This window comes from Pleurodeles waltl, chromosome 3_1 (assembly GCF_031143425.1).
Source record: "Pleurodeles waltl isolate 20211129_DDA chromosome 3_1, aPleWal1.hap1.20221129, whole genome shotgun sequence".
Classification (NCBI taxonomy): domain Eukaryota; kingdom Metazoa; phylum Chordata; class Amphibia; order Caudata; family Salamandridae; genus Pleurodeles; species Pleurodeles waltl.
Window position 1 is genome coordinate 973,094,214 of NC_090440.1, and position 14,552 is coordinate 973,108,765.

General features: G+C 44.3%; 1 protein-coding gene across 4 annotated transcripts in view; it reads left to right on the forward strand.

The window, feature by feature from the left end:
• The window catches only part of RPS6KA1 (ribosomal protein S6 kinase A1), a 565,248-nt gene that overhangs the window by 216,974 nt on the left and 333,722 nt on the right, over positions 1 to 14,552 (forward strand). For 3 of the 4 annotated variants that reach the window (XM_069224044.1, XM_069224045.1, XM_069224047.1), the window contains one exon: positions 10,417 to 10,470. The exons of the other annotated variant lie outside the window; for it this stretch is intronic. In XM_069224044.1, the coding sequence (XP_069080145.1) occupies positions 10,417 to 10,470 (54 nt within the window). The remainder of the gene's footprint in view (positions 1 to 10,416; positions 10,471 to 14,552) is intronic. 4 annotated transcript variants of the gene reach the window in all.

A 14,552-nucleotide genomic window follows, 5' to 3' on the forward strand; every position in this document is an offset into this window, starting at 1 on the left:
TCAAGAAGTGCTATTGGCAATGAGTGAATTTAGAATAACTGGTCTTGTTTTGCTTTACTTTTGACAGAGCCAATATATAAACACTGAAAGGAATCGAAGATTCTTTGGAATGCACTTCTTTATCATTTATTATAGCTTTTTGCAAGGTTCGTGAAGGAAGGTTTGAACAGTAAAAAGTGTACCTTCAAAATGTGCAACAACAACATAAGACCATGTGTAAAGCATCTTAATCTATAAACAGCAAATATGTGCATGCAAGGATACAAACGCATATTGACATATAGATATATATTCATATGCAAAGCAAATAATTAATAAAAATTAATCACCGTAGGGCCTGTCAGATGCTTCATCTTTCTCATGCCAGCAAGATGACCCTGTTCAGCTGCGAGAAAGATCTCCACCATGTCAGGCATTTGACGTCCAATCCTGACCGAGGTCTCTGAATTCACAGCTACTGAGCAGGGCTATCTTTTTATATCTTAAAGAACTGTGGAAAGGGCTTACTGGAAAAACCTCTCCTCTCAGAAGGAAATATTCAAAAATGCTGCCTAGTAGGTAAGCTTTGAAAGGAATGCGTAGAGAATTGGCCAACATCCCAAGGCATTTCTACCAAAGTCAACCCGTTCTCTGCTCTTATTATAAACATCAGCCTGGTATATTCTTATCATACTGACTGCTTGCCTCCTACATATTTTGTACCAGTCCTAGGTGATAAAATGTCCTAGCTCTTCGATGAGAAGGAAAACACGCAGAAATTAAAAACATGTTGCATAGCATGTTTGTGTGGAAAAATACTCGCATCTTTAACGTGGTGGTGAAGCTAAGCTGAATACAAAATGGAGTCTAGGCTGAATACAAAATGGAGTCTAGGCTGAATACAAAATGGAGTCTAGGCTGAATACAAAATGGAGTCTAGGCTGAATACAAAATGGAGTCTATACCCAGTGACCACTAAAGTGACAGTGGGCAGCTAAGCCAGATGCAGAGTGGTGCGACACAACATCAGTAGTCAACACACAAATCACTACATTGTACACAGCAACATAATGATATAATAAGAACTAATGCTACAAAGATTCCACCAAAAACTTTGCGTAATTGTCAAAAATCAGGTAACCATTGAAAAAACCAGTCCTACCATCCCTGATCTATATACTTCTCTACCCCTTCCACTAATGTATGTAGGGTATCAATGTGAGCCTGGGTAGATTTAGAGTGGTCAGAAAGATTAAAACAAGACATGCCTTCAAATTCATTGCAACAATGGTTATGTTTTAGCAAAAGATAGTCTGTAGCAGCTCTGTTTTGTAATGCAGCTTTTCGGGTACCATGCACATCTAGTAAAAGCTCAGATAAAGCAATAGAAGTTTGGTTAATATTTTTAACTATTAGACACGTTAGTTTATTGATTAACCTAGTGTTGTATACAGATAAACCAGGCATGCCTACAATGGAAAGACTTAAGCTTAGATACTCTGATTGGGATAATAATTGAATATCTGAATAACAATTTTCACCTAGTTGCATAACATCTCTGGGATAGCGAGTATGTATAGAGTTAGATGGAAACATCATGAGTCCCAGGCGTGTAAAAGTACACGGCCCGCCTGTTATGTTAGCTGGAATGTAAGTGAAAGTCAGGTTTCCACATGAAAACAGCCATCCAACTGGCAACTTGACATGTTTAATGTGACTGGCAGCAGTCACTAGATGACAACTAACCATATGATTCGACATATTCTTGCAATGTCTGTCCGTTCGGTAAAAGCGCAAAACTGTGTTCCCACGGTAAATTTTGAGAGGTTGAGGTTTTCTTTTCTAAGTGCAATTGAATGCATTTTCCAATGTCCTGAGAATTACAGGACATGTAGTAACACACGTCACCGGTAGTAATGTTGTAGGTGATTATATGAGTGAGATTGTCCCACTTTTCATTGGTTGTTTCCTGACAGTCCCTGCAATACTGATAGCGACTGAAGTGGGTTTCAGTATCACGTTCTTGCATGTCTTTATCACGGTTAGTAGCATTATAAATTTCTAATAATAAGCTTGTTGGCGTTGGTGTGGCGATCAAACATGTTGAGAAAACATCCACAGTGCTTTGCTTCACATTGTGCCCATGCAGAAATCAGATCTGTTGAGCACCGTTTGTGCCAAATTAATCCACATGTTGTCATTTAGATGCAGTAAAGGTGTTGGACGATGTGGTCAATCAAGTTGAAATTGGGAGCGTTGGGTCCCTCCCGACCCCACACGACCAAAAGGAGACCACACGGAACACTTGCGGCAAAAACAAGCTGCAGTATGATCTGTAAAAGAAACAAGTATGATAATTCTCGCAAATAACATTTCTCAGCTGGAATAGGTTCCCATTTTTCCTTTCCTGGTTTCATGGTCAATAGAACATTATTGGGGCCCTTTGCTATAATTTCTGCAGACTCTGGAGGGCCATTTGGGGATTCAACCCACACTTTAGCACCAGGGTTTTTATCAGTGGAACCGAAGCCTCCCCCCCACGTACAGTAAGAAGGGCTGGGGCAGTCCCATTCCTCACCAATCCTCCATACACTGGAATTATGACAAGTTGGGCAATTCTGTCTTTAATGAATGTCAACTTCTCCACTATTTAACAGAATAACTTAGATTTTTTCCTTTGTAATCTGCATCAATCATTCCCTCTAAAATCTGAATACCTTTGAGGGCCATCCCAGATCTGGGAGCAATCAATCCAAAATGGTCTGGGGCAATCTGTACTCCAACACCTGTTTCACACAACGCTGTGTCTCGGGGTTTCAGTCTGTAAGCTTGTAAAGCGTGCAAGTCAAGACCTACAGATTAAGGTGTGGTTCTGCCAGGAGCTAAGGCTCCAGGTTTTTATTTGCCAGTATGTGATGGTATTAGTGGTCACATGTGGTTGTATTTGCGCAGCTGGAGTTAACATTACCCTCAAAGGTATTTCAACATTTAAGGGCCTATTGTTCAGAATCTGGAGGGCTTCATTTAAATGCTCTCTCCAGTTTTTCAAAGTTCAGTCAGATAGTGTTCGAAATTAAGCTTTCAGTAAACTATTCATTCTCTCAATGAGTCCTGAGACCTGTGGATAATTAGGAATATGATATATCCACTCAATGTTGTGCTGAGAACCGTAATACTGCACCAATTTGCCTTAGAAGTGTGACCCATTGTCCTTCTGGACCTGGAGTGGTACTCTATAGTATACATTAACAAGTCCAAAGTTCTGATAATATTGTGCTGAGTAGCAAGTTTACAATGAACAGCAATCAGGTATCCAGAATAAGTGTCCACTTCGGTGCAGGCGTATTGACACCCACGACTAATCGATAGTGGTCCAATGTAATCTATTTGCCATATCTGTTCTTTTAACTTTCCTCTCTCCACCAGACCTTTAACTGTTTGTGGGACAGGTCTGTTGTGGGTGCTGACAAATAGGACGTTGCAGAATTAAAGTTTTTATCATGTCTAGGAGAATGTGCATCCCTCTAATCTCTGCCCCCCTGTAAGTGGCCTTTTCTCCCAGGTGTCCACATATTTGGTCGCCCATTTAGCCACCCCCACCAAGTCAGACTCCAGTATTGCCACTTCTGTCTCTGAAATTTTGGCTTTGTCTGCAAGGGAATTGAGCCATTGTTCTAATGAGTCAATGGGACAATGAGCATCCACATGATAAATTGTGACTTTACTTTGTTCTAACATTTCCCATATTTCCTGCCACAACTCTTTGCCTCACACCTCCTTTGAGTGGATAAACCAGTTATGTGCATGCCATGTGGGCAGACAGGTGGTAATATTTCCTAGCTCTTCGATGAGAAGGAAAACGCGCAGAAATGAAAAACACGTTGCATAACGTGTTTGTGTGGAAAAATACTCGTATCTTTAACGTGGCGGTGAGGCTATGCTGAACACAAAATGGAGTCTATGCTGAATGCAAAATGGAGTCTATAACCAGTGGCCACTAAAGTGACAGTGGGCTGCTAAACCAGATGCAAAGTGGTGCGACACGACATAGGTGGTCAACACACTAATATAACTACACGTCTACAGAAGCTAGCAGTTCAGTGGTTTTAACACAGTTGACTAAGGTGATAGGTGGTTATGAACCATTGTAAACGAAACAGCTGTACACCACCAAAAATACTTCATTTTGATTGACTCATAGCTGGTTGAGATCTTACCATGAGATTAATAGCTAGTACCTGAGATAAGCCTCATCAGCCTTTTAATAACTAGAATATTCGTCACTTTCCCTTCAGAAGGCCGAATGTATCATACCTCAAATTTTACAACATAGTAGTACACCTAACGAGAGAGGTTGAGAACTGAATGTTATTGAAAGTACTAAAATAATGTATTCATACACATTTCTGAAGTAAACTAAATCACATTAGTCACTTTAAAAGTCTAACTCGAGCATGCTTTCACTCATACACACTTATTGCTTCATATTCATTTTACACAGTCACAGATGTGTCTCCCACATAGTGTTATAATTATGTTAAGGCTATTTATGTGCGTCTTTCAGTGCCGGCTTAGGTCTCACCCTTCCTTTCTATCTTTGTTTTGTCTTGGTCGCCATTTCACATCTGAAAGCCTCTGATTAGAGCTTTGGAAACAGCCATAACCCTAGTAAATGTAGCATAAATTCCCTCCAGAGAGCATTCATGGCTAATGTGCAGCAGATCTTAATATGGAGGACTGCCTAAGGTGATATTGTTCGTTTGGTCACTGCCTTGCTTGTCTTATCTCTGGCAAAGCCCACAAAGAACTAACCATTCCCCCTTTCCTATAGAGTGTGATCAATGTAATGGGATACTGCACTTCCGTGCTCCAGTCTGCAGCCGCTCATCCTTTGATGGGGGTGAGGAGGGAAGAAAGATGGAAAGATAATGGACTGGTCTTTGGGCAAGGCAGATACCACCTTCTGGCTTTTTTCCCAGGGATCTCTTATTTAGATATTTTATCTTTCTAGTATTCATTCTTTCATCCACAGTCTCATAATCGGAGAGTAGTGAGACCGTAGACGAAAGACTTTGAAGGAGACACATGTGACAGTGTGTAAAATGAATACTCCAGTTATAATAACTAATGTCCTGGTAGAGGCATAAAATAGAATTTCCGAAATGGACATCCTAGTGATAATTAAAAAAAATGACTGGAAGAGACTCAAGAGCGTCAGAGTGGGAGGCGCACAAGGTGGTAGTCAGAGGGCATTGTGTATCGACCACTTGGAGTGAGGTGTACCCTACACGCAGAGATTAGTAACTTAGAAAAGGAATTGAATACTCAAAACAGCTGTGGCACAGAAGGAGATACTCTAAACAGCGCTAAAAGAGGCGCGCATAAAATGCAATTAAGTAGACTCTCGCCTTCGCCGACATGACCACAAATATCATTTAATGCGCCTACAGTCGGAGGGGGACAGATCGGGCAGGCTGCTGGCGTGGCTTCTTCGGAAGAACCGACACCAGTCTCCAATAGGGTCTATAAAACTAGACGACAGTAGGACAGCCACTACGCAAGAAGAGATAAATGGGGCGTTCAGGGAATACTATACGAAGCTCTACACCAAACGTTCGGTCTGTACATCCGCACAACTTGTATCCTTTCTTGCAGGATCCCAATTGGCGCAACTATCTCAGGCAGACGGCGAGAAACTAGAGGCTCCTCTGTGCGCAGAGGAATTGGACGCAGAACTAGCACAGATGCCCAGGAATAAAGCACCAGGAATAGACGGCCTCCCAATAGAATACTATGCGAAGCATTCAAAACACTTAAAGCCTCGCCTGTTGAAAGTATTCGAGGAGGCATGGAACCACAAGGCATTGCTCCTCCTGCAGAGAGAGGCTATGATAGTGGTCCTACCCAAGCAGGGACGGGACCCTACAAATGTCAAATCCTATAGACCACTTTCACTCCTAAACCTTGACTACAAAATCCTGGGTAAAATATTGGCTAACAGATTAGCTCCCGTCATACACACTGATACACGATGACCAAAATGGCTTCATCCCCAAACGCAACACCTTTTTAAATATCCGCAGACTGCTGAGTGTACTGGGGGGCACACCGCCGGAGGCCTGTGAGGAAATGGTGCTCTCGCTAGATATCGAGAAAGCATTCGACACATTAGGGTGGGACGTCTTATTCGCCACCATGCGGAAAATGGGAATTGGCCCTAATTATACACAAATGGTACAGATATTATACACCAACCCACAAGCTTGCGTGAAAACGGGAGGAGTTATATCTGATAGCTTCCCGATTGCTAGAGGCGCCAGGCAGGGATGCCCCCTGTCCCCCTTGCTGTTTTTAATAGCAATGGAACCATTAGCGACCCGCCTGCGGACTATGGAGGACAGTTGGGGTAAACTCGGGAACGGGTCACACCACATAATATCATTTTATGCAGACGACGCCCTAATATACGTGCGGAAGGGAAGCAAGATGATACCCTTAGTAATCTCACCCCTGACCGTATTCTGAGAGATATCAGGGCTAGTGGTGAACTGGGAAAAATCGTGCGTGTTCCCATTGACCATATGGCCCCTGCTAAGAAGAGAAACGACCCCGACTGGGCACCTGAAATGGTGCTTTGACTCATTCAAATACCTGGGGGTACAAATATATCACAGAACAGAAGATCTTAGAGATGGAAATCTGGGGAGAGCATTGGCTTCCATAAAGGGGTCGCTACGATTCTGGAGTAAACTACCATTGTCACCGATGGGCAGAGTGGCGATAGCAAACATGCTGATACTACCCAGGCTGCTATATTACTTTGCGGCATTGCCACTCTAGATCCCCAGGAATTTCGTCCGGGACCTGAACGGAACCCTGCTGCAGCTCATATGGGGAGGGGGAAGAACGCGCATCGCACTCACTACATTGCAGTGCCCAGTAAACGCGGGCGGCCTGGGAGCCCCCAATTTTGAACTCTACTACGCGGCTGCACAATTACAGTGGATACTGAATTGTATGCATAGACCCACACAGGTGGAGTCTGCCTGGGTACTGACGAGTCTACGTGGTGAACCTTTGGTCACTTGGCTGGCAACCAAATCTCCGAAAGGGGCATCTGATAAACCGCTAATGCTAGTGGCGCATGCATGCTGGAAGAGATATATTCAAAATGGCCGCAGCGCGCTCCCATACTCGCCGCTCATCCAGTTAGGACTAGTCCCTGGATGGGATAGCGGGGATAGAAAGCACTCATTAACAGCCTGGACAGAGGCGGGTATAGTGACAGTAGGAGACTGGTTCGAGGAAGGAACAATGATGTCTTTTGAATCGGTACGGGCCCTCACATCAGTAAATCCTGGGCAATTTATGACATACTATGCTATATGTCTCTCAATTAAGAAGACCTGGTCGGCTGGAAATCAAGAACCAATGATCTCCCCTGCACTGCATCACATGCTGCAATATGACAATCAGACAAAGGTTGTGTCGATTTTATATAAAACCCTGAATAAATATCCCGAACCCAACCTGGAGAATGTACGGGGAAGGTGGAACGCAGTTCTCCCAAACCCAATATCACAAGAGGAGTGGCCGAACGCTTTACACCATACACGGGGGTATCGAGAAACCCCAGATTCCGCTATACGCAATTCAACTACACACATCAAATGTACCTCTCACCAGCCAGGATCAAACTCATGCTCCCCAACTTGGACCCAACCTGCCCTAGGTGTAAGGCCCCACTGGCACACTTCTACCATATGGTTTGGGAATGCGCCCAGGTGTACAGGGAGTGGAGTGGAATAGTAGAGGGGGTATCAGAACTGACTGGGATGGCGCTCAGTGGACCCTAAATCCTGCCTGCTGGGCCTGAGAGAGAAAAGAAACATAAGCACCTACATAAGTTCACAGACCTAGCATATGTGATGTACAAAAGACTGATAGCTATGAACTGGAAAGCGGCCATAGCTCCAGATCTGAAAACCTGGCACAGCATGACACTGCGATGGGCTAGCGCAGAGTCACTGGTACTGCGGAAATCGGCAAGGGAGGGCCAACACACAGGAAGCGAAGTCTAGTAGGAAACTTTAATAAGCAGACTAGAGGCCAAGAATGATGAGAGACCGCCATGAATTGGAATATATGTAGGCCCTGAGATAGTCACACTTATACCTAACCAATCTCAATACCCCACGTAAGCTGGATGGGACAAACTATAAAATTAGAGAACGCTCTCACGCCCACCTCTTCCACCTGATGCAACCCATAGTGATTAACAAGCGCAGGATTAGTACCCAGAACAGGAATCTTAAACCCTGGGGAGCCACGCGCCACAAACTGACACTAGACTGGGCCTCTCCCACCAATGTAAATAACATAGCATAGGGAAAGAGCATCACCAAGCTGGGGAATACAAGACCGCTAAAGCCGCACTGCTAGTCTGATTACCCAGACACCGCATTTGAACACTTCCTGAGTATAATAACAAGACCTAAGTTAAGTTTTATTGTTTATTTGTATGATGATCGTATAACAGATCTACCATATCCTGATATTGTAAATGTTAAATGTGGGAAAAAGATCTAAACTGAAAATTCAATAAACTTTTTTTTTTTTTTAAACAATTATACATTGGAATGGCAGCTGTGAACATTTGAAACCAGATTAAAATGTCCGCATTGCTGTTAAAAAAAAAAAAAAAAAAAAAAAAAAAATGGTGTGAATAACAGAAGCATATGTATGCGATACACTAAAATTATGGTCATAGTTAGGCAGCTGTTATTCATTTATACTGCAAGTGCACTGGTGTTGAAAGAAAACCTTTTTTTTGTTTGTTTGTTTACAAAATCCACTGTATTACAAATGGGCCACTCTGTGCATCTTGTTGGTCTGGGAAAGATGAGAGAAGGGTAAGGATGGACAGAAGCCATAGACTCACCTTGACTGCCTGCACTGCAGTTTTCCTCCATATGAGTGTTATGGCAATCTGTCTAATTATGGTTGTGGAAAAGCTAGAGGATGCAGTCTGCTGGGATGGCTTATATAAAAGTTCTTCAAAGTGCCAAATATATGTGGCAGTTCTTTTCAGACATCGGCTGCCTGTCCTATTATGTACGGAGTGGTTTGATATATGTTGATTCAAAATGGCTTTATAATAGTCCACATATCCTGTAACACTTTGAGGTTAGTGCCATCTCAGCTAGAGGTTTAACTTTAGTTTTAATTCTGTTGTGCTGCTTCTATTGTTGCAGTTCTGCAGTTATTGTTTGTTGCTGTTGCTGTTTTTATGGGCGAGCACAAAGTGCTCCGTCCATTCTGTAATCTCTTTGGGCTTGAAACCACGCCCATGCCACGTCAGTCACTTACATTGGTTCGTGGGCTTGCCTTTTAAAATCTGCTTGCTTTCATTTGTGAAAGGCATGCGTACGTCATGCCTTTCCCGGTGTTTAGCCCACCTACACAGCACCGGTAAAGTACCAAAAACATACGAGGCTCGATGTTTTCAGCCTGGGGTCTGGACTACTTGATCTTTTTATTTTCCATGGAGCGTGATCACTCTGCATTTTATATAGCGTGATCACGCTGTTTTTTTTTTGCTTTACAATGCTAATGGCTCTAACTCGAACAAATGCAAGACCCGTTGCTTTGAAAATGCTTGTTTATTGATGTCATCAACTCACCTTACGCCTCTTTGAAATGCTAGAAAGTTGGTGTGGAGTTTGCTGTTGAGGCTGGTGTGTGTGCTTGATCCTGACACGAGTATAGCGGTTGTTAAGATACCCGTTTCTGCTTCTCATGTAAAGGTGGATGTTGCTAGTAGGATTGATGGATATTGCTCCTCAAGTGGTGTTTGCTGATGCAGGGCTGATGGTTCAACTGCTGGTTCTTAGACGCCTGCCTGGCTGGTGAGCACACCACTTCAAGGCAGATACTCTATCATTACTCACATTATTGAGAAGAGTATAGTCTTGTGTCCCATGTTGGTGGGACACAAGACTATACTGTAAATTTACACTGTCTGCGGGCTAACCTGGTGTGGCTATTGCAGCCTTCCTCCTGTCTACGCTGGTTCTTGAGCACCACTAGAGTGCAATGCATCCCAGCAGTTGGGCATGTTTGTGGCTTAGTCATTGTAGTAGTAGATTTTGGGTGCTTAAAATAATACCCAACCGTCGCTTCTTGTGATTACTGATGTATGTTTACCGCCCACAATTAAATCCCCTGAGGGTTCGTTTCTGACAGAACGTATCCTGCCACTGAGTTATTTTCAGGAGTTTTTATTTGTAGGTGTGATCCTTTCCAAAAAGCTGCTTCTCAGTGCCACGCCTTATGGCTGAACAGTTGGTGTTTCAGTTTTTTGGCTGAACAGTTCTGTATTTAGCCATTACTCGCACATGTCCTCTTTGCTGATATCTCTCCTTTCTTTCTCAACAGGTAAAAGCGGAGATCACGTGGGTGGAGAAAGATTTTGCCAACCTGCCAGTCAAGGTACTAACGAACAGCTGTTTTGGAAGTGAAGTGAATAACTATGTAAAGAATAAGAGCGTTTATTAGTTTGTTAGCTCACTTGAGACTGCCACAGGTCATCTCGCTACCAGAGTTACCCTGGGGAATGATTCCCTGAGTTTTAACTTCCAGCTGATCTACTCCACACGTGTGCTTCCGTCAAAATCCGGCTTGTCCCCATGCTTGGATGTTGTGCTAGGTCTAGACATTTTGAAACCTCCGACCCAGCTTTGTGGAGGTGCGGCCGTGAGCGTGGAAAGCACCTCCCGTGGTGTAGAAGCAAGGGGGTGGGGGATGGGGGCGCTAACTGGCAGTTGTTGCCAACGCGGTTCTCGTAAAAATAGGAAGTGGACACATCTTTTTTTAATATCGATAGTAGAGCTTCCAAAGATCAGAGGCGAAGAGAAGAGGTATCCAGTGAGGAAACTCCGCACATTGTAACACGGGAAGTCCAAGCTCTTAAAAGACAGACATTTAAAGACCAAATTCAGCATTCAGAATAAGTAAGATCCGTGGCGTGCAGGAGATACGGGTAATGTTAGGACTAAAGGCCACGTGGGGTAAAACTCTGGGGATCGCCACACGTTAAGGCTGAGACTGTTTCTCACCCACAGTTCCTGTTGCGCAGTACTGTCTGCAAACATATATGCAAGGGAGCTCTCTGAAGCTGATAACGAGTACTATTCTAAAAGATAACTTGAATATAGCACTCCCAGTAGGTGAGAAACATTTCCTACGTTGCTTGTTGTACCCATGCATCCTAGCGATCACACATGAGCGTGCGAGAGGATGGTAGCAAGGGTAGCAGATGTAATATACATCCTTGAGGGATAAGGAGCTAGAGAGAAAGTGTTCAAGAGGAAACGTGGGGAAGGCCTGGCAGAAAGCAAGCAAATGCAGGAAATCAGGATATAAAGCAACACCATTATAAGGCAGGAAACTGGAAACTAAAAGGTGGGCAAGGAGTGGCTAAGGGTGTCCAGTGGAAGAAGTGAAAGTTCACTGAAAGGGTTGCATTTAGCTCTGGGAGGAACAAGGTGGTGGTCTGGCCCAGGAAACAGCGCAACCCCAGGAAATAAAGGTGCGCTGGAATGACAGTACCAACTCAAGAGACAAGGATGCAATGCTACCTCAGGGCAACGAGATATTACTGTAGCAAAAGAATCGGAAAGTTTCTTAAATAGGAAAAGGGGGGTTGCGTTCTCGACATAGGAACAGTGTATCGGAGACCAGTGCTGTACTGAATCAAACCAGGCTTCAACCACTAGAATAATGCTGGGGTTAGGTACTCGTGTCCTCTGCATTACCTACGCAGTACGGTGGACATTAACATCTTGTCCTATGCCTAAGCCATGAAAATCCTTCTCGTTACACTGGAAGGATTTCCTTTTTTTTATTATTAAAAAAAACACTGATCTCGAAGTTCCTCACATTATTTTGTCCTCTGTGACATCTGCGCACAGTATGCTGAATCACACAGAGTGAAAGTCAAATCATTCAGTGCTTGCTTACACTTTGATCTCGGGTCCCTCCGCTCCGATCAAGACTACACCTGACATTGGAAAGGGCACGTCATCTTAGTTGATCCCTCGTATGGATCGATGGTAGAGTGTGATTTTCCCAAGCATGAATCCTCCCACTAGACCTCAGGAAGAACGGGAGAAACCGAACCTAGGCACGGGCAAATGCTCCCTGGTGCCTTACACACCAAATCAATAAATCAGCCTTTTCGCCCCCTCCCCACCCCACCTCCTTTCGAGTGATTGGGGATTTAAAAAAAAAAAAAAAAAAAACAATCTGTCCCATAGGGGGCCAGAAAGCCATCTACACATTAGAGAGTTTGTTTTTAAAAAATGGGTGTTAAGGTTTAGCTGCCTTGATTTCGAGCCGTGCCCCCAAGCTCAAGAGCCCAAACTGCCTTAAAGAATTCCTGGGGCTTGGATCATGCACATCTTTATGGCAAACGAGAGGAAATTTGGATTCTTTTGGGTGTCATTTTTACATATGGGCAGGCTGAGAGGTTAATCCCCTGTTTTTTTGCCGCTTCTGGGTGGCAGACTGGTTCCCAGAGGTAGAGGATGTACTGCCAGGATCAGCAAACTCTGTACCCCACTCACTTTTTCATTTATGGTCTGATGGACTTTCCTAACCCCTCCTCGCTGGCATGAGCAGATAGATGGTAAACACCCCCCATCTGGCCACTCATGAAGGCTGAATGGCCACCAGACTACCAGAGGGCAAAAGGGAGAAAATCAATGGGGCAGAGTGCTGGACCAATTTGGCATTGGGTCCCATCACCGGGGCCAGACAGTTTTTCCTGCCCTCACAGGGAGGCAGAATGGAGGTTTTTTGTAGGCATGTATGATATTTTTATAGCACAAACCTAGCCAAAAGGCAGTGGAGCAGTATACATGGTCTAAGACGAGCATAAAGTCCGCTAGTAAGAGGAGAGGAAGCTGGGTTGTGGATGGTTAACGTACTATGATGTAGTGTTCTTTGAATATGCGAGTCTTCAACTCTTTCCTAAATTAGAGTAGATCCTGAATGCATAGATGGAAAAGGCCTGTTGCCTTGCCTTTTTTTTTTTTTTTTTTTTTTTTTTTTCCTACAATTCTGTCTGCTGTCAGATGGTGTCCTGGCTAACGGTATGTGGAGAGCCACCATAGACACAAAGCCTATCTCCAAGATAAGCAGTGGTACTGGTAATAACATGAGCTGCACCATTTACAGTGTTGAAGATAGTGTGGGCCGGCAAGGGGGAGCCAAAGGTGTTACATTAGGATTAGGGTGGTGTGAGCTTTTTGCTTCTGGTCTTGGGTGAGACATACTGCAGGATGTAGGATGCCACCATGGGCGTCCACAGACATTTTTCAGGGGTGGACTGTTTGCTGGGGGCTGCAGCCATACTAGTGCAGGCAGTGTAACACTACAGCAGCCGTAGTGTTACACTGCACTGTGAGCTTTCACACCAGACTGTGCCTAAATGCAGGGGGGAGGGGGCAAGCGCCCCCTTCTTGCTCACCCTTGTGGACGCGCACGGAGGCCACTAAGGAGTGCCAGTGCGAAGTCGGAGAGGCCATGGAATAGGGCATTACCACCATCAAGATGCAGGAGTACGAGGGCTTGAAACAGCAGTTCTGAAAATTGCTTTGTGGGGGGAAAAAAAGGGCTTGACTTTCTGTAACTTAAAGAACTGGTCCCAGGTGGTCTGTTTGTTTTGGCAATGCATTTTTGAGGGTTTGGGTGGTGTCCAGGGTGAATCCAAGCGACTTGGCATTAGGTGAACTTTAGGGTTAGAGCAGCCTAGATCCATGTGATTGAGTTTGGTTTGTACTGAATCTTGTTGGTCATGGGCGCTGTTCTCAAGAGGATTATTATCCTCTAAATATTGCAAAGCAACATTGTATCTTTATGGTGTGTAATTTCGGCAATGATGCTTTTACACAGTTGTGCAGTACACCCCAATTCATTGCACTCCAATCCACCCCACTACAATCTGCCCCAGTCCACCCCTGCTCACCCCCACAATAATTCAGCCCACCCCACTCCAACCCTTCCAACACATGCCATTCAAATCTGCTGAACTCCAGTTCACCCTACTCCAATCCAAAACCATCTGCACCACTCCAGTATGTGCCACTCTAATCCAAAACAATATGCCCCACTCCAATCCAAAACAATCTGCCCCAATTCAAACCAATATCTGCCCCACTCCAGTCCAAAACAATCTGCACCACTGCAATCCAAACAATATGCCCCACTCAACTGAAACCAGTATGCCCCACTCCCATCAACCCCACTCTAATCCAAAACAATCCCCACACTCCAGTCTCCCTCACTGTAATCCAAAAAATTCACCTCACTCCAATCCGTCCCACTCCAACCCAAGTCTGCCCGCTCCAATCTGCCTCAATCCAATCTGCTTGACTTTAATCCAGAACAATTTGCCACACTCCACCCTACAATACTCCAATCCAAAATATACCTGCCCAACTACCATTCTCCCCGCTCCAGTCTACTCTACCCCAATTCAGTCCACTCCACCCCAATCCAATCCGGTCCAC